The 19333-nt window shown below is 46.8% G+C and overlaps 2 protein-coding genes across 3 annotated transcripts in view; one reads left to right on the forward strand and one right to left on the reverse strand.

The window, feature by feature from the left end:
• Positions 1–9787, forward strand: part of FGD1 (FYVE, RhoGEF and PH domain containing 1) — a 54720-nt gene extending 44933 nt beyond the window's left edge. For both annotated transcript variants that reach the window (XM_035140955.3, XM_088658627.1), the window contains exons 14-18: positions 121–210; positions 480–605; positions 1804–1962; positions 4291–4434; positions 5339–9787. In XM_035140955.3, coding sequence (XP_034996846.2) covers positions 121–210; positions 480–605; positions 1804–1962; positions 4291–4434; positions 5339–5590 — 771 coding nt within the window. In that variant the 3' untranslated portion in view covers positions 5591–9787. The remainder of the gene's footprint in view (positions 1–120; positions 211–479; positions 606–1803; positions 1963–4290; positions 4435–5338) is intronic.
• TSR2 (TSR2 ribosome maturation factor) lies at positions 9585–18769 on the reverse strand. The gene is made up of 5 exons (XM_035097098.3): positions 18676–18769; positions 15146–15236; positions 14039–14130; positions 10951–11124; positions 9585–10468 (listed from the first exon to the last, which is right to left on the reverse strand). The coding sequence occupies exons 1-5, from the start codon at positions 18754–18756 to the stop codon at positions 10355–10357; spliced, it is 552 nt and encodes a 183-aa protein (XP_034952989.3). The 5' UTR covers positions 18757–18769; the 3' UTR covers positions 9585–10354.
• Positions 18770–19333: the final 564 nt, after the last annotated feature.

Consider the following 19333-nt stretch of genomic DNA (forward strand, 5'->3'; position numbering starts at 1 on the left):
CTGCTGGTCCTTTCCGTCTTGTCCTTTTCCTCGTTGAAGCAGGCTGGGGTTCTGCTTTACTTCCCAGTTCAGAAGCCTGTTTACCTGTGGCCACTAACACTGTCTTGTTAAAACCATCAGGCGATACAGGCAACAATTCAGAAACATGAGCAGACTCTGGAGACATGCAAGCAGCTGGTCAGTGAGGATGAAACGCCACCCAATTCGCCTGTAAGTCCCACCTTTGTGTGTGCCTCTCTGCAAGAGTTTGATGAGAACGTGTGCTTTAATATGTGACTGGATGTGGTTCAGTTGAGAGATAATGGAGGGGAGAGGGAACTACTGCAAAGATAAACCCAATTCCTGCAACAAAAAAACCTCAGAATTCTGTATTGTCTATAATTTCTGCTCACTAGCATGCTTTCTCTAATTTTGCATGACTTGACTTTGCTTCATGGGGCAAACATATTAACTTCCATTTTGTCCCCCCCCCCCAACAGGGGTGTGAGCTGGGGCGACGGGCCCCCACGCCAATCCGGGAAAAAGAGGTAACCCTCTGCATGCAGTGCAAGGAGCCGTTCAATGCCCTCACCAAGCGGAGGCACCATTGCCGGGCCTGTGGCCATGTGAGTGTTTTCCAGCAGTGGGGTCGTCTCTTTCCCACGCCCAAGTGCCACCCCTGTTTCTTTCCACTTTTACTGAGAGCAGCCCCCTTGGAGGGAGGGCGAGGTACCCAACCCATAATAAGCCAGTCTGGTCTAAATGCCGGTGTCTCCCCTGTAACCTTTTTTCCAGGGTGTAGAACAGGGGTCCCCAGACTACGGCCTGCGGGCCAGATGTGGCCCAATTAGCCTCCCAATCTGGCCCGCGACGACCCCCGCCGCCCGCTCTTACGGCGCGCAGCGCGGCGGCGCACTTCCAAATCGGAAAAAAGTGCCGAAAATCGTTTGTGTGCATGCGTATGGGCCTCTCCCGACCCAGAAGAGGTCATTTCCGGTGCACTTCCGGGTCGGGGGAGGCCCATACGCATGCGCACAAATGATTTTGGGCGCTTTTTCTGACCTGGAAGCGTGCCACCGCGCCAGTAAGTCTGTGTGCGCATGCGCATGGGCGCACACTCCCCCGCCCTCTGGCCCGTCGCGCTAAAGCCGGGTAAGTCTGGGGACCCCTGGTGTAGAATTTGTTTCTGTTTTTGTTTTTTAAAAAGCTGCCTCCCTGTAGGGAATTTCCCCCACTCTGACTCATCTGCTGTTTTAGCCACGAGGTCTCGGTGCATTTGGAAAGAGTTTGGAGGCAGAGAAACCCCAAGGGCCACATGAGGCAGCTCCTCATGCCACTGGGCATGGCCAGAGTTGGTGGTGCACACATGTACACAAACTCTTTTATGGGGAAGGTTAATTAACGTGGTATGATGGCACGTGGGTATGACCCTTCTCTGTATGCCAACTCCCTCCCCCAAGAGCCCTGAAAACTCTGTCTCGGCTAGTTTACACATTCAGGAAACACAGATGGCCAAGTTCTTTCTGAGGCATAGGTTTGCTTATTGTGGGTGTTACTTTTTAACTGCTTCCCAACTGGGGCATGGGGAATCTTGTACTTAAGAAAAAATGTTTCCAGGATGAAGGTTAAGAGGCTAAGCTCTTCTCCCTGAACGCGCTGGCTTTTAGCCTGCAGGGACTTGTTTTAAATTCAGACAAGCCACTCTCCACGGCCAACCTGAGAAGCTCCTGTCCTGGAAAAGCTTTCTAGCCCTCCATTCCGCCGGGTGCATAAACTGGCTCCGCAGCCAGTGACAGCTCCTCTCCTCTTGCCCACTTGCTGCAGGTTGTCTGTGGGAAATGTTCTGAGTTCCGGGCCCGCCTGGTCTATGACAACAACCGGCCCAACCGTGTCTGCACTGACTGCTACGCAACGCTACAGGGCTCCCCCGCCAGCCCTGCCCCACATCCCAACACACCTCAGCGCCGGAGGTCCATTCTGGAGGTGAGATTGGCTCTCTGGGCCATGGGAAGCCCTGTTGGCCACAGAGCACTAACTGACTTCCTTCCATGGGACACTTCCTGGAGAATTCTCCCCCCCCCCCTGCTCAGCCTTGCCTTAGCCTGCCCCTTGCAGTTTCTTGTGCACAGTCTTGACTATTTTATCTGTTCTTGTGCTTCCTCAAATATTCCCCCACCTGGGGTCACCTCCTTGGAACTGCAAGGGTCTCTTCCCACACTGCAATTCTATGATTCTATGAATGCAGCACCCCAAAATGGGAGACAAACCTGCCTGCTTCTCTTCTCTTCTCCATCTCCATTTCCTTTCCACAAACGCAATGCCAGGTTTGTGGAAGTGCGAAAAAGCCACATCATGTAATATTGATTGTAGAGTTCACCCATAGCTGCCAAGTCTCCCGTATTCCCCGGGAAATCCCAGTTTTTCCAGCTGTTCCTAGCTGAAAAAACGGATTTTTTTTCCCCTGGTTTATTCTGGCGCGGTGGCCATTTTGGAACTGGGCGGAGCATGCTCAGAAGCGACTTTTGATGCTGCTCTGCCCAGTTCCAAAATGGCTGCAGTGCGACTTCTGGCGCGACGGCCATTTCGGAACTGGGCAAAGCAGCATCAAAAGTCAATTCTGAGCATGCTCCGCCCAGTTCCAAAATGGCAGCAGCGCTACTTCCGGTCTGCTACTTCTGCCTGGTCCCTTATTTCTCCGACAGCAACTTGGCAGGTATGAGTTCACCTTCCTGATCATCTTACCTTCCAGCATAGCGATCAGATTCTTAGGAAACCATGCTGTTTTAAAGTGTCTACTCCTCTTGGTTGAGTATATGGAGTTGTCTTATAACTGAATCAGATCTCCTGTTGTCTCAGGAGATCTTGAGCTGAGTTTTCTTCCAGCCCTGCAGTCTGAGATGCTTTAGCTCAGGAGGGACTGAGGGACACACCTGGGACCTCCTCCATGCAAAGAAAGTGTGTGCTAAAGTTGCAGGTAATGCAACTTTTAAAAATCTACGGTGGTATTTAGCACTTTTTTCACTCCGAGTAGGCCCACTCAAGTTAATGGACTTGACTAACTTACGTTCATTAATTTCTTTTTAAAAAGAGTTTTCTGAAAGTATGAAAACTCTAGGAGAGGCTTTCCTTGCAGCTCTCTGTCCTTCCCTGTGTCCTGCTCATTATCCTACATGTCTAATTACCTGGGTTTATTATCATCATCACCATTTGAATTTATATACTGCCCTATACACAGGGGTCTCAGGGTGGTTTGCAGAATAAAATCAAGATATAAAACTACAAAATACATAATAAAATCAAAAACAACAACCCAATAGTTATACTGATCACTTGCTCTGGAGAGCAGTCTTCCAACTTTACTGCACGTTCAACGCAAACACTCACTTTTTGCAGTGGTGATAGAGGTGCTGTTGAGACCCACCTTAGATCCCGGTACCGGCTACTGATCCACCAGTTGAAATCCAGAGCAGATTCTCAAGGCTTTCATGGCATATGGTTGAAGCTCCGTGTTTTGCGGCCCTGGGAGGCTCTCAGAGTGGCTTGCAAAATAAAACTGCACTCAAACCTAGTGCAGGAGCAGAAATTGCAGACTGTCCATGCTGAGGAGCCAGGATTATTCATACAGCATTTCCTGCCCTCCTCCTTCTCTTTGTTTCTCTCTGGTGTGTTACACAAGGCAGCAGGCTCCCCCTAAAACACTCTGGGGGCAAGGGAGGGGGGCTGAGTTCCTGCATCTCACTCAGCCCATTCTGGTCACAGCCTTCCCTAACAGTCCCTCGCCACCTTCACCTTCCTTTGCCCTTAATCTTACACATATGGGATTGTTTTAAATATTCTTTTACTCCTCCACCTCCTCTACTACTACAGAATGGAGCTTGTGGCAAATGAGTCAACCGTGGTTCACCTACTGGTGCAAATTTCTAAGCTGCTTTCATATTTGCAGAGCTACTCAAAGTGTGCCTCTTGCCTGCATCAGACTTTTTTTTTAAAAAAAATATCTGTATTTTAAAAATACCGTAATTTCCACTGACCTCCCGTTACTCAGTGATCAACACACAGGAGCAGCTGGGAGATGCTGTAAAGCCACTTAGAGGAGGTTGTTTTTTAGTCAACGGTGCATAATTTTTATGAAATAAGTGAATAAATGGTAGTGCAATTCCTGCTTTGGGGTGGGGACTGGACTGGATGTTTCCAGAGATCCCTTTCCATCTCTCGGAATTGCAAAGTGATGCTCTGTGCTGACGGGCTGCTGGCTGTTGGTGGTTAGGAATGTGTGGATCTCATAAGGACACTTTTCTGGCCCCTCTGCAGAAACAGGCTTCCGTGGTGGCAGAGAACAGTGTGATCTGCAGCTTCTTGCACTACATGGAAAAAGGAGGGAAGGCCTGGCACAAAGGCTGGTTTGTCGTCCCCGAAAACGAACCCCTGGTGCTGTACATCTATGGAGCCCCACAGGTATGGCAACGGCACTTGGTTCTCTTGCATGCTGCTTCTTGCCCAACATATTATTCAAAGGAGAGGCCAAGGCCACAGATTACCTTTGAAGTAGGGGTGGGGAAGCTGCATGGTGCATCAAGATAACCAAGTGCACACACACAAAAAATTAGCAGGGGCAATTAGAATAAGATCTATTATTAGATTAGAGGGACCCAGGTGGTGCTGTGGGTTAAACCACTGAGCCTAGGGCTTGCTGATCAGAAGGTCGGCGGTTCGAATCCCTGTGACGGGGTGAGCTCCCGTTGCTTGGTCTCAGCTCCTGCCAACCTAGCAGTCCGAAAACACGTCAAAGTGCAAGTAGATAAATAGGAACCGCTACAGCGGGAAGGTAAACGGCGTTTCCGTGTGCTGCTCTGGTTTGCCAGAAGCGGCTTTGTCATGCTGGCCACATGACCTGGAAGCTATACGCCGGCTCCCCCGGCCAATAATGCGAGATGAGCGCCGCAACCCCAAAGTCGGTCACGACTGGACCTAATGAACAGGGGTCCCTTTACCTTTACCTTTTATTAGATTATTGATATAAACCTGCAGAATGTATTTTGTGTAGTTAAGTTTTTACCTCTATCTTCAGTACATTTTATTTTATTGCTATGGCTAGTGGCCGATGCAAATAAAGATTCTTCTGATTCTGCATGGCCCTCCAGAGGTTGCAGGGATCCAGCTCCCACCAGCCCCAGCCAGCATGGCCCAGTGGTCAGCAGAGATGGGAGAGCTGCAGTACATCCCTTGCGTGGTTCCCCTGGCCTGACTTCAAGGCACGCTTCGGCCTGGTGTTGGGAAGGCAGAATGCTGTGCTAGGCTGGCAGTTGACAGCCTGGCCATGTTTGTGGCCTTCTGACCTCTCTCCCTGCCTGTCCTGCAGGATGTCAAGGCCCAGCGCTCGATGCCTCTGATCGGTTTCGAAGTGAGCCTGCCTGAACCCGGCGAGCGGGTGGACCGACGTCACGCCTTCCGGATCAGCCAGAGCCACCTGTGCTGGTATTTCAGCCCCGAGACTGAAGAGCTGCGGCAGCGGTGGATGGAGGTGCTGAGCAGGGCAGGCCGCGGAGAAGAAGGCAGAGGGCCGCCCTCCATCCAGGAGGCAGATGAGGATACGGAGGTGGAGAGAACCTAGAGGCAGAGGGCTGGGCAGCTGGGAATTGCGGATTCTGCCTACTTTGGGAACTTGCTCACCGTTCTCTGACCAGTATACTTGAACGTTCCTTTCTCCCTCTCTCTCTGGCACTTTCTCCCCTTCCTTTTGGTCCGCATCAACGCAGCCACCCTGCCCCTGCCGCTCTGTGATGGCAGCATTCCCAGCCACCCAAAGCTGCAGAGGCGATGCACGTCACACGTCCTAACGTTTGCTCCAGGCCAGTTCCTGCTCCTAGCACATAGTAATCGGAGCACCTCCACTTTCTTCCTTTCGTCCCATCCTCTATGCAGGAAGAAATGGATCCGAGCGGGTGGATGTCTTCCTTCCAACACGTGCTTCCCCCCCTTCTTTGCATCTTAAACCAAGATCTGTTTTTTCAGTCTCCACTGCTTACTTAGCACTTACTGAACATATGTCTTCTGCAGTGGTTTTGGGGAAATTGGGGCAGGATAGGGAAGAGTGTTGAAACAATTCTTTCAGTGGAACACAAACAGGGGCATGGGAGTTTTCCTCTCTTGAGCATTTATTTCCCTTGCTTGTTACCCTCCTCCCTGTATTTGTGTGAGACTAGGTGGCGTTTTGTCTTGTGATGTTTCCTCACACAATACTGACCGTTTTTGGACCTGGAAAGGCTGATTTGAGGCTGCCTTAGCAGATGGATTATGACGACTTGAAGTCTCTCTCTCTCTCTCTCTCTCTCTCTCTCTCCCACCCCACCTCCTTGAACAAAACAAGCTTTGAACAAGCAAGCTGGGACATGAGAGCTAGTTAGAAGAAGAATGAGCCAGGGTCCTTGTCCTTGCTATAGCATGCAGGGTCCCCTCTTACTGATAAGGCAGCCCCTCCCTCCCAGCAATTGGACCGTGGTGCCTGCCGCCTGCCACCATCCAATCTTCCTGCCTCTGCCAAGGGTTCCAAAGGCACAGCCCACACGAGAGCTCTCCTGTGCAAGCCCTGCTAAGGTGGGTGGGGCTGCACAAGGCTACAGATGACATCTTTGTAATAATTGCTCTTCCAGTTTCAATGTGCTTGAAATTTTACACATTGCAAATATGCTCCAAGGTACTTTCAACACGTGAAAGAATGCAATAAAATCATGTAGAAGTCAAGATAAATCCAACAATAAAAAGGTGGTGGTGGGGGGTTTGACAGAAATAAGCTGCCGAAAATTGATCATGTAAAATATACAGTACCTGGAAAAATGTAATCTACAGTTGATTTTTCTAAGTGAGCAGCAAAAACTTATGGCATGGTGAGAGCAGCCTGTCAAAGGGTTACCCCCTGAAAAGGAAATGTATGCCTAAAAACAGGTTATGGTTATCATATAATTATAAAGTTGGGAGGGACCCCAAGGGTCATCTAGTCCAACCGCCTAAAATGCAGGAATCTCTATGCATCCAACCTCTACTAAAAACCTCCAGTGAAGTCCATTCCACTGCCAAACAACTCTTACAACCAGAAATTTTTTGCTGATGCTTAGTTGGAATAAACTTCCTTGTAACTTGAAGCCATTAGTTTGGGTCCCACCCTCCAGAGCAGGAGAAAGAAAGCTTGCTCCATCTTCCATGTGACAGCCCTTTAGATATTTGAAGATGCCTATCATATCTCCTCTCAGCCTCCTCTTTTCCAGGCTAAACATACTCGACTCACAACTGTTATTCATAAGGCTTGGTTGCCCTTCTCTGCTCACGTTCCAGCTTGTCAATAGCCTTATTAAACAGTGGTGCCCAGAACAACACAGGATTCCAAGTGTAGTCTGACCAAGGCAGAATAGAGCAGAATTATTACTTCCCTTGATCAGAACACTATACTTCTGTTGATGCTGCCTAGAATAGCATGAGCTTTTTTTTTGCTGGTGCATCACGTTCAGCTTGTGGTCTAGTAAGACCCCTAGATACTTTTCACATGTATTGCTGGCAAGCTGGGTGTCCGCCCCGCCCCCATCTTATAGTTGTTCAGCTGGTTATTCCTGCCTAAGGGAATAGAACCTTGAATGTGTCCCTATTGAAAATCATTTTGTTAGCTCGGGCCCACTTCTCCAATTTGTTGAGGTAATATTGAATCCCAATCTTGGCTTCAGCAGCACTGGCTATCCATCTCCGTTGGGCGTCATCTGCAAATTTGACAAGCATCCCCTCAATTCCTTCATCCAAGTCATTTATAAAGATGTTGAGCAACAACAGGCTGAAGACAGGACCCTGCAGCATCTTACTTGCCATTTTTTCCAGGGTGATGAGAGACTACAGTGGTGCCTCGCAAGAGGAATTTACTTCGTCCCGCGAATCACTTCGTATAGCGAAAAATTCGTTTTGCGAAGCGGCTCCCATAGGAACGCATTGAAGTGCGGTTTCCCATAGGGTGACTCACAAGACAAACAAAATTTTTCATCTTGCGAGGCACCCTATGGGACGGGAAAAAAATGTCTTGCGAAGCGCACCATAGGAAACTTCGTCTTGCGAGTCTCCATTGAAATCGCAAAACGAAAGCGTTTTGTGAGTTTTTCGTCTTGTGAGGCATTCGTCTAGTGAGGTATCACTGTATTAGCGAGCCCTCTTTGGGTTCGGTCATTCAGCCAGCTACAAACCCAGCTAACCAGTTACCTCATCCAGCCCACATCTTACAAGCTTCTGCGCAAGAATATATTTGTCAAAACTAAAATTATTTTACTTTTTCAACAACATGATGTGCCTAATTTACAACTTCTTTAGCATATAAGATTGTACTATTTGGCATCTTAATGGAACTTAAGAGCAATCCTGTGGATTTTTAAACCCACACCAATGAATAGAGCCTACTCCTAGGTAATTGGCGCTTCAAAAGTATAAATGCCATGCAGTGTGGAATCCTATGCCACTGAGTTTGGTTTGGATAGGTTTGCAACCTTGGTTTTCTACAAACAAAAAACCCTGGATGCAGGATCCCCCCCTTAGTATCTGCAAATGTCGTATTCCCTGAATTTACTATTTTTCTGGCCTTCACATTTTTAGGATAGGTGGGCACCAGAATGAGACTCCGCAAGCTGAATCTGAACACAGACAAGACGTTACCCAAGAGCCTGGATGGCTACCAGTTAATTTTGCACAAAGTTGTGGGTTTTTTGTGGTGCCTGCCTGATATTGTCAGCAAAACGCCAGCCAGAATACCACCCACCTCCTCCCAATTCAGGATGGGTTAATCCTTTCTGGGTGAAATCTATTAAGGTAGAAAAAAAGGTGCAAATGACCAGTTTACAATTTTAAGCCCCGATTTTATGCACCCCCAAGTTGCATTCATTTTAGAATTGATGTCAAGAACTGCCTTGCTCAATCAAAACAAGGTGTATCTACCAATACATTAATCTGCCTCTTGAGCTCCTCACCAGCAGGGTATGACAGCAATAGCCATTCTCCTGTTCTTTGCACCTGCTGTTCTGAGTGATTCATGGAAATGCCATTTACCTACCCTAGCTAATATAAAGCCACTGATAAAACTTAAAAAATAAGATGAGGTCACAACCACCTTTGAGCAGACAAGCCCCATGCCATATAAAATAGGGTGCTTGTGCAGCAGATACTCCTAGCGGATTTTTGACGAGAAAGGGGGTCATTACAATGGGGGGGGAGAAACCTCTCTCGCACAGCCTTTTCTCAAATGCAGTCGCTTCCCTTCTGCAATGCACTTAAACATGAGTCGGTGTCCCTCCGTTCTGTCCCAATCCTATATCGGACTGTCACAGGAGCTTCCTACGATCCCTCCAACATTTCTCTCCCCGTCCGCTTGCTTCTACTATTCTAATTTACATGTGAGCAGGTTGGGGGTGGGTGTTCTAAAAAGCAACACCCAACTTGGTTGCCCTGTTTTATGAGAGGCTCCTGGTGGGTGCCTGTCCCAATTCTTTGCCATCCTCTTCCCACCCCCACCCCCATTGTGGTGTAGAGCTAGTGCATGTAACTTTTATATTAAAAAAAGTCAGTATTAAGGGATATACAAAATCTTACCAAAATAATATTTTATTGTCGCTCATGTACAGTGGCTGGCCACTACAGAGGATAGGGAAGGGGGCTTCTATTGAGAGAAGTGCCCTGTCCCACAAACAAGGATTTGTGTATTGTCCATGTTACTTTCTAGTTTCATTATTGTATTTGGTTTTCCATTGTCGTCTTTTTTTTTTAAATACAGAATTTTGTTTTTCTGTTATGCTGTATCTGTCTGTTTCAATAATGTCTAGAATGCAATCTTTCCCTTTGGGATGGGGTTGAGGGGGGGGGATATATTGGCCAGATTTAGTCTTCTGGGAGTTGAAGAGGAGGCAATGGAGATTGTTGAAATCAGTGCCTTGCCATGGAGGAAGATATTTCCTTGCAAAAGAATCCCACCCTGCTGCTAAAACAGCCATTTTTAAGCACAAGGAGGTGGCGGAGGTGGAAGATGGCCTCCCGTGCATTGAAAAGAAAATCACTTCAAGGATCCTCAGCCCTTTGTGCTGCTGAACCTGCATCCCCTTCAGCGCAGGAGAGCCTCTACCAAGTGAGGAGCAGAGGGACCAAGTAGCTGTGTCCGCACAATATACTTAGGCCTGTGCAGAAGCCTCACACCAAAAACATCTCTTGTCATCCAAGTTGCTCCTTTTGATGCTTTAAAAATAAATATTAGTCCCTTGCAGCTGGGGGTGAGGGGAATCACACAGTCCCATTTCCCCAGCCGTGTCCCTGCCGCACCAGCTCAACCAGAACTCCTGCAGTCGTGGTGCCTGTCCCTTGTTCTTCATTTCTTTTTCTTCCTCACCAAGGTCCAGCCATCTTCAGGATCTGCACTGGAAGAAGGAGGTGGGCTGGGCTGTGGTCCATTCATGCTGGGAGCAGCACTACAGTCCATAGCCTGGGTAGGGGGAGAAAATGAGACAATGTTACCAGTGACTGGATTTAATTGCTGTTTTCTGGTTCACGTAATTTCTGTTTTTAACTTTCTGGGCCAAAACCCAGTTTGTAGCCTTCACTGTTTGAAAAAATACAAAGGCAGTAGTCTGTAGGATATACAAGGGAGCGTGCTTCACAGAAGCCTGTCTCTGGGCAAGTCCAAGGAGCCATGGTTCCTTAACCTCATCATCTGACAAGTTTAGACTGGAGCAAATGGCTCCAGTCACCTGGACCTTGGTTATGCACCATAACTGTTATTTCTCCTTCCTTCATGGCATTCAGCCATGTTTCCCTCCTTCCCTCCATCCTTGTGTCAGCCTACTGAGTTATGAAGAAACTTGAAATCTGGTTCTGAATAAAGCCAGCAGATCAGAGATTGTGCAAAACAAGTGACAGGCTGGCTGGCTGGCTATTTTCATGTTCAGTGCAGTTTATTTGCCATACCTCTTCCTCGGTCCCCTGTTCCTCCTCGCTGCTGCTTTCCTCTGCTGGCTTTGATTTTGCCGCTGCCACCTTTGCCTCTTGCTTCTTCTGAGCCAGCCGGACAATGGCTTCATGCACTGCTGCTCCCTCTCCCTGCTGGCACTGACCAAAGAACAGGCGCAATTGCTGGCTTACCTACAGTGCGGGAAGAGGATCGAGTCTCTTTCAGTGACCAGAGCAAGAACTTCCACAGGGCTAACCACTGCAGCAATGCCTCCTCCTCCAGAGCTGGCACTAGAACTGCATCTTCCATCAGGCCACACACACAGCTCCTAGAGCAGAGAACGGAAGCCAGAGGTTCCTGTTCTCAGCATATCTGCGTGTTTACTGCTGAAGTTGGCAGCCATCTCATTATACTTCTATTCATACTAATAGAAATAGCAGCAAGATACAGGAAAAAGAATGCCATTTATATTGGGGAAGAGTTCTTTCCATCTGCAAGCACACTCGAAGAGGGCTGAGCCAGGGTCAGAAGTGGCTACAGGGTGCAAGTCACAAGGCCTTGACATGCACCCGTCCTAATGAGAAAAGAGACATTGCCTTAAAAGCCCCCCCCCCTCCTCCCGACTTTTCTCGCTGGGAGAAGTGTCTGCCAATTTTTTTCCAGCTTGGGAAGCTAGACCTCCCACCAAGCCAAGCAACAGGGTAGGTTGAGATTGGTTTATGAGTAATTCACACATTTCTCTCTCTTCTTTGGTAACCCTTCCATTTTCTAAATGAGGGTGCCATAAAGGAATTGGTCCTAAATGGGTGCAACCAGCTGCTGCCTGACATTCAGACAGAGAGCATTCTAGGAAGTAGTGTCTGAACTACAGCGTCTTGATATAAGCATCTCTCCAGTGTCGTGGCCTGGAAATCTGGCAAGAGGGCAGTCTTGGTTTTCCAGAGGGCAGATCGGTTGAAATAGCTTTTAAGGCAATGGCAGTTTAGTAGCTATTCAGAAACAGAGGAACAATATGAAATTCAGTCTCTTAGATATGTGATGAAATATCAACAATGGTGGGTGTTATGTTTTTATGCCACCCTTCCTCCAAGAAATTCAGAGTAACATACGAGGTTCCCTCCCTCCCTCCTCCTAATTTTATCTCCACATTAATCTTCTGGGAATGCCTAGGCCAAGAGGCAGTGATTGGCCTAAGGTCACCCAGTAAATAAGTCTCCCTAAGGCTCTAGTTTACTGCTAGGCTGTGCTAACTTTCAGTTGACTGCATAAACTGATCCTAATCAAAAAGCAAGAGTAGTTTTGTGTGAGTGATTGTTCTAGCTACCAGTTTTAAGATAGGATTCCTTGCCTTGCAGAAAACTGACAAAAACCTGCCTTTTCTCTGTTATACTACCCTCTGCAGTGCAAAGGTGAGAAGCAGCATTTGGAAAAATTTGGCTCCCCAGATTTGGAAGGCAACTTCATCTGACATTTTTCCTTCTCCACTGTTCTGTAGCTGCAGTGCCTCAATGTACAGTGCAAGGGTGCCCCATAGTGGTAAATGGCAGTCAGATCAGGGAGGAAAGAGGCATTAAGATGTCTAGGAGGTCCTGGCTGGATTACACGAATGAGGGAGAAATGGGATATAGCTGGTGTGGACCAAGAAAGCAACCCTTTATAAGGGCTGAAGAATCTATCCAAAAACAAAAAAAGGAATAACTAGTTTGATGTGTTTGTGCTGCCAGGTCCAAAATTCAGCTTCCTGCACTGCATCAGAGGCATCTATATGAGGGCTGAGATTTTGAGGGTTAATAAAAGAAAGTTCTACTCGTATTTGCAGAAAGGCTTTGTAAAGGCAAAGTGTCAAGTGCATTTTTTTTAAAAAAAAATCAGCTTGCTGTGAACTAGCAGAATTCATCTCAAGGCTGCAGTTTGGGGTCTGCCTTATAATAAGCTAACATTCCAACCCCATGGGTTTTCCTTCATATTGAGGGGACTGGGGTAGCAATCCTGGTGCTTTATTTGTGATTCACATCCTTGGCTTGCTTTTGCTCTCCAGTTGTGACACTTCATGCAATGGATTGTGTAGGTTCATTTGTGGGACACTGACATGGTCTGTCCTGCCCTGCATTTGGACTTGGTGACTTTCTGGCCTTCTTTCAGACCTATGATTTTTAGAAGCATCCAGTCATCAGGAAGGAGAAAGCAAGCCGTTCATGACCTACCACGTGCCCTGGTGACTTGCAGACCAGTCTGCTAGACTGTCGAAAGCCAACCCCACTTGAGGTGTCAACAAATACTGAAGCATGGTAAACTGGGCACACCTGAGACTGGCTCTGGCAAAGTACAGAATGAGAAGAAGGTGCTGAGTCCCATTTCAGTCTAGAGGAAAGCAGTGGAATTTGCTACCAAGGAGTGTGGTGGAGTCTCCTTCCTTGGAGGTCTTTAAGCAGAGGCTTGACAGGCATATGTCAAGAATGCTTTGATGGTGTTTCCTGCTTGGCAGGGGGTTGGACTGGATGGCCCTTGTGGTCTCTTCCAATTCTATGATTCTATGATTTCTTACATCAAAGCTTCACAACCAGCAGACAAAGTCAATCTGCTTCAGACTGTAAAGAGGGGATTGTTCATACGACTGAATGCTTCTCTGTACCTTAAAAATAAATAAATCTAGATGTACAAACTAGATGCAAGGGAGAAAAGTTCGAGTGTAGCTTTCTCCCCAACATGACAATTTTGGAAGTGTACTTTTTTTCTTTTTACACCAAGCAACTTTCAGTCACATGAGCCCTTATTTGCAGTTTGAAGTGGTACAGGCTAGTTTTTCTCACCTGCTGTTTGTGAGAAACAAGTCCTAAGAAATACCACTGCACTCTTCTAAGGGAGACAGGAGATCTAAGACAAGAGATGATGCTCATCCTCAGTGGGAAAACCAGCCAGTGCAGATTTGCAGGAAGGAAGCAAATGTGACACAGCCTGGAAAGACCTACCATATACAGTCCCTTGGAGCACTAGATGCTTCCATCCCAACAGTGTGTGTGTGTGTGTGTGTGTGTGTGTGTGTGTGTGTGTGTGACACCAAGGACTTGGAACCCAGGTGTAGGGAAAAGAGGGCCTTGTATATACCTGAGCTAAGCTTCCATCTTCTATCATAGTGTCAAATTCATTGTTCATCAACTCAGCAAGGAAATCTTCTATCTCCTCCAGCTCCAAGTCAGCTACAGAGAAGAAAGGTAGACAAGGAGTTAAAAGTCTGTGTAGAAAAGAGGGAAGAATTCAGTGATTCAAGTGGCCAGGAACTCCGTAAGAGATGCCGGAAAACAGGCATGGGGACCCTTTGGCGCTCTCAGATGTTGCTGCACTGCAGCTTCCATCATTCTTGACCACTGGTCTTGCTAGCTGGGGATGGTGGGAGTTGCAAGTCCAACAACATCGGATGGGTGTGTGTGTATGTGTGTGCGCAGGTTCCTCCATCCCAACCATAAAGGTGGGGATTCAGGCTCACAGATAGTACCCTGCCCAACTGAACCCCAAAGCCCCCAGCTGTAATCATTCAACCTAACTCTCTTGCCAGAGCTGGACGCACAAGACAGGAACTCTTGACCTCAGACAACATGTTAAACCACATGTCTCTCCTGGTCTCCAAAACAGTTGTGATTAGCTGAGTGACACTTCTGTACATGGCTGAGCTTTTCAGAATTGTAATAAAACGATTCTACCATATTTGTTTTGTCTCCATTCCATTTTAGAACATTCAGAGGGGGTTTCTTGACTTGCCAATGTTCACTGTGACAGTGAGGAGGACCCTGACTTAGAGCACTGAATGAGCAAGATGCTCTGCTCGTTGCTGCAAGCACCTCTCTGGCTGCTACTTCTAGGTAACTGTGAGAGCAGCTTGACTTGAGCTGCCCACCCCACCCCTAAATTAAATTAGGCACCCACCATGTTGTGCCAAACAGAGGGCAGACCCAAAGCCTGCAGGTCTCCTGTTTGATGTTCTGCCTTTTAGTGGACTGGGTTAGTATTTGTCCTGTTACTGATGTTCACAGATGAATACTTTTATTTTTATTATTTTCTGTTGTCGATTTTACATGTTTGATAAGTTGCCCTGTAATTTAATATTAAGTTGCTTTGAGACGTTTCGTTAACAGCTATGAGCATGTATAATAGTTTTATCTTCCATGGAGTCTGCTATCTAGTTCAACAGAACATTATCTTGTTTAGGTACCTCACCATTGCTTTGAAAGTATTGCTCCACAGCCTCCACCATCCATTCAGCTTTCTCTTGGCTGTAGGCCCCTCCAAAGCCATTTTCAACTGCGACCTGCATGAGAAGACAAAGCTACGTTCATAAAAGTGAGTAGTTAGGCAGTTCTGCAGGAAGCAAACTCCAAACAAATGAGTGGAGGTTGCTTGGAGTGAAAACGGAGATTTCAAGAGTGCTGGGGCTGGTTTAATACTATCTTCACACAAAGTGATATCCAATGTTAATATAGTCAGAGTAGATCCACTGAAAATCAAATGACTTAAGTAACCTAACTCCGTGGATTATAATGGGCCAACTCTACATATGACTTAGCTGATACCACCCACGTTTTCAGTCCTGGTTTGCACTACAAGAATGTAACAAAACAGTTTTGGGGGGTTTTCAGTTGTGTTTCAGAAGATGAATTGGGGGAAAGCCACTTCCTCCCTTTGTCACAGATGTGTTATGGCTATGATGGGCAGGGCATCTACTGGGTAGCGTCAGTGACATCAACAACACCACCTCCAACAATCCTTGGAACCTTCATTTTTTCATTTAAGATGAAGGAGAAACATAAATGTGAGTCTGCCTAAAGCACAAAGGTCTGACCAAACTGCGGGAGGCAGTGGAAGACAGGAGTGCCTGGCGTGCTCTGGTCCATGGGGTCACGAAGAGTCGGACACGACTAAACGACTAAACAACAACAAAAGCACAAAGGAGGGGGCATGAGTGACAGCCCACATGTACAGTGACACAGCTTTCCAGTTTCCTGTTAGTACCTTTGTACCACTTCAAACTGCAGATGAAGAGCTCTGTATAATAACTAAAAATAAAGAAGTGAACTACATTGTCACCCCTGGTTATTTCAAATCTCCTGGTTCTTTTTTAAAATAAATTTTAATGGGGCTTATAAAGAAAAATACAAAGATTATTATCAAATATCATTTTTGTCCAAACTAAAACATTAATATAAAAGCAAAAAAGAGAAAGAGGTAGGGAAAAAATGAAGAGAAAAAGATTTGAGAGAGAAATTAAGATGCTAAAGAATTTCTGATTCTTTATCTGACCGCTATATACAAACATTCACTTTATTCACTTTTTTTAACACCTAATAAAGCGACTTTCTAGTAATCATAACCTTCAATCCTCAAATCCAAATGTCATTATTTCTTTTTCTTTTTCACTCAAACCCATGAGAGGTTTCAAATCTTCATTAACAATGACTTTTCTCTGATTAAACATGTCAATTTTGTCATCTCAGCTAGTCCATTAATTTTAGCAACCATTCAAAATCTTTTGGTTTTTTCAAAGTCATGCAACATTGAGAACATCAGGCCTAAGGCCTCCCTAGTCCAGGATCCAGTTTCCTACAGTGCCCAACCAGAAGCCCACAGGCAGGAGAGAAGGGCAATAGCACTTTCCCACTGCTGTTTCCTGACAGCTGGTGTTCAGAAAGGCAGGCTGCCTGATTCCAGAGACAGCATGCAGCCATGACGGCTAGGAGTCATTGATAGCCTTACCCTCCATCAATAGTCTAATCCCTTTCAAAGCAATCTGTAAGTTGGTAGCCATCACTACATCTTGGGGAAGCTAATTCTACAGGTTAACTGCACTGCTTAAATATGTTGCTGCCTTTTGTCTGGCATGTTTACTCAAATGTCAGTTGCACAGTGCTTATGCCTAGGTGAGTGTTCTTTGGATTATAGCCATAGTTTCCACCTGTATTAATTTTTCCAGGATGTATATCAGGTGCAAATAGTTGTGTAACGGAGTTCTTCTTCAACAGCAGAGCATGCTAACCAACTGTAGCTATTAATTGGCAACACCAGTTGTGCATGTAGGTACCATATTGAACCCCTTGGTGGATAGGCACAGAGTTCAAAGTTCTGAAAATTATACTTATTCAGGAGGTATATTTGTATGCCATATTAAAACTTTTACAGATTGGTTTATTCGTTTCAATTTCTTCCATTCTTGTTCTGGACACATACAGAACGGGGATCATGCTTAGAAACAGTGATGTGAGGAGGAAAATTTTCAAGTTCCAAATTTTTCTATGGATATCTTTCAGTTTCCTATGGTCATTAGTAATAATGAATGAATGCCAGTTGCAAATACAGTGGTACCTCAGTTTACAAACTTAACCTGTTCCTGAAGTCCGTTCTTAAACCAAGGCATGCTTTTCCTCATGAGGCCTCCTGCCGCTGGTGCCCTTCCAGCATTCAGATTCTGTTCTTAGACCGAGGTAAGGTTTGCAAACCGGGACACTACTTCCGGGTTTTGCGGAGTTCGTAAACAGAATCGTTTGTAAACAGGACTGTTCTTAAACCAAGGTACCACTGTATGGTAATGGGCAAGCTCGGCAGTTTCAAAGTTTTTAGCTTTGTTTGTTAAATAAAAGTAAAATAAATAGGTCAAATTAGATCACAATAGGCATCATAAAAATTTCCAATGCCAACTTAAACATTTTCCAGAGCTAATATTATTGTTGTTTAGTCGTGTCCGACTCTTCGTGACCCCATGGACCATAGCACGCCAGGCACTCCTGTCTTGCACTGCCTCCCACAGTTTGATCAAACTCAAATTATATTTGGAGCTAATATAATACAGTTAAAAAGTAATGCTTAAAATGATGTCATGGTTGCACAGAAAAGTTACCAGTATTCACATGTGTACGACATAAGTAGCAGCAGAGAAGACACATTTACAGCCTCAGTGCGTTTTTACCCATTAAGTCCTGGCCTGTATTTTGCCAGAACAAAGGTGGCAACCCTACACACCAGCAACCAATAAAGTATGGAGCTACAGGTAGGTAGCCGTGTTGGTCTGGCGTAGTCGAAACAAAACAAAAAAATTCCTTCCAGTAGCACCTTAGAGACCAACTAAGTTTGTCATCGGTATGAGCTTTCATGTGCATGCACACTTCTTCAGATGCATGCACACGAAAGCTCATACCGATGACAAACTTAGTTGGTCTCTAAGGTGCTACTGGAAGGAATTTTTTTAGTAAACTATTAAGACCGCTTCCATCCGCCTCACACCTTGCTTTAAAAGCACATTTCGCCTTTCTACTATTATCTGAGCTCATGGGAAACACCACGAGTCAGTGATGGCCAACAATTGGGATGGATTTAAAAGAGGATGAGACAAATCCGTAGAGCAGAGAGCTATCGATGGCTATGAGCCAAGACAGCTTTGTTCTGCCTCCCCTGAAGGAAGCGGTATGCATCTGAATGCCACGTGCTGGAAGTGCAAGAGAGAGGGTTTATTGGTTTGCTCATGTCCTGCTTGTATGAGAACAGGATGCTGGACGAGATGCGCCACCCGCCTGATCCAGGGGGGCCCTCCTTATGTTCTTAAGCCAACTCCGCATTCTTTGAACCTGCGGCAACATGAAGGAAATGCACTTTGCACATGCTCGCCCTCCCCGCAGGCTCTTTTGCTGCCTTTTGCTGACAGCCTCCGGCTCCCGCTCCTCTCCCCGCCCTGCTTCCTGCCTGTGGTGAATGAATCCTACCTGCAGAGCAGGCCAGCTGCCCAGGACAGCCTCGACCCCTTTTCGGAAGAGGCCACGTGCCTCCGCCCTCGGAGTCGCCATCACCAAGCGGCAGGCAGTCACGAGGCCAATCGCCGAGCTATCGATGAGCGGAGGAAATGGCAGGCGGGCAGGCGGAAGGAGCCGAGCGCGGAGCCCGCGATCGCGCCTCTCCTTTGTCAACAAAGGCAGAATCCGAGAGCAGAGCCGCTTCGAGCCCAGCCGGCGGCGCATTCACCTTCCGCCCGAAAGCAGCACTATGTTCCTGGACGCCATCTAAACACAAGGCGATGTGTTGCTGGTCTTCCTCCGATGCTTGTTGCCAAATGCCACTGGACGGCGTTTGAAACTCGGGGGTTTCCACGCTTGTGGAAACATTAACTTGGCAGACATCCACCATCCATACAGCTACGATTCAGGCACCATCCATACAGCTACGATTCAGGCATCATCATGGAAAGCTAGGCAATCTCAGCTGGAATCGCAGAAAGTCACTGGATAGGCTGACTTTCAGAAGACTTCAGTGGCTGCCTGGCAGGATACCACAGATCGGAACCCAGCCATGATCCTGCAGTCCGTCCGTCCCCCCCTTATGCTCTCACCACAGTGGCACCAGGAGAAACACCGCTCCCCTCCACCT

This window comes from Zootoca vivipara, chromosome 15 (assembly GCF_965207765.1).
Source record: "Zootoca vivipara chromosome 15, rZooViv2.hap1.1, whole genome shotgun sequence".
In the NCBI taxonomy this organism is placed as follows: Eukaryota; Metazoa; Chordata; class Lepidosauria; order Squamata; family Lacertidae; genus Zootoca; species Zootoca vivipara.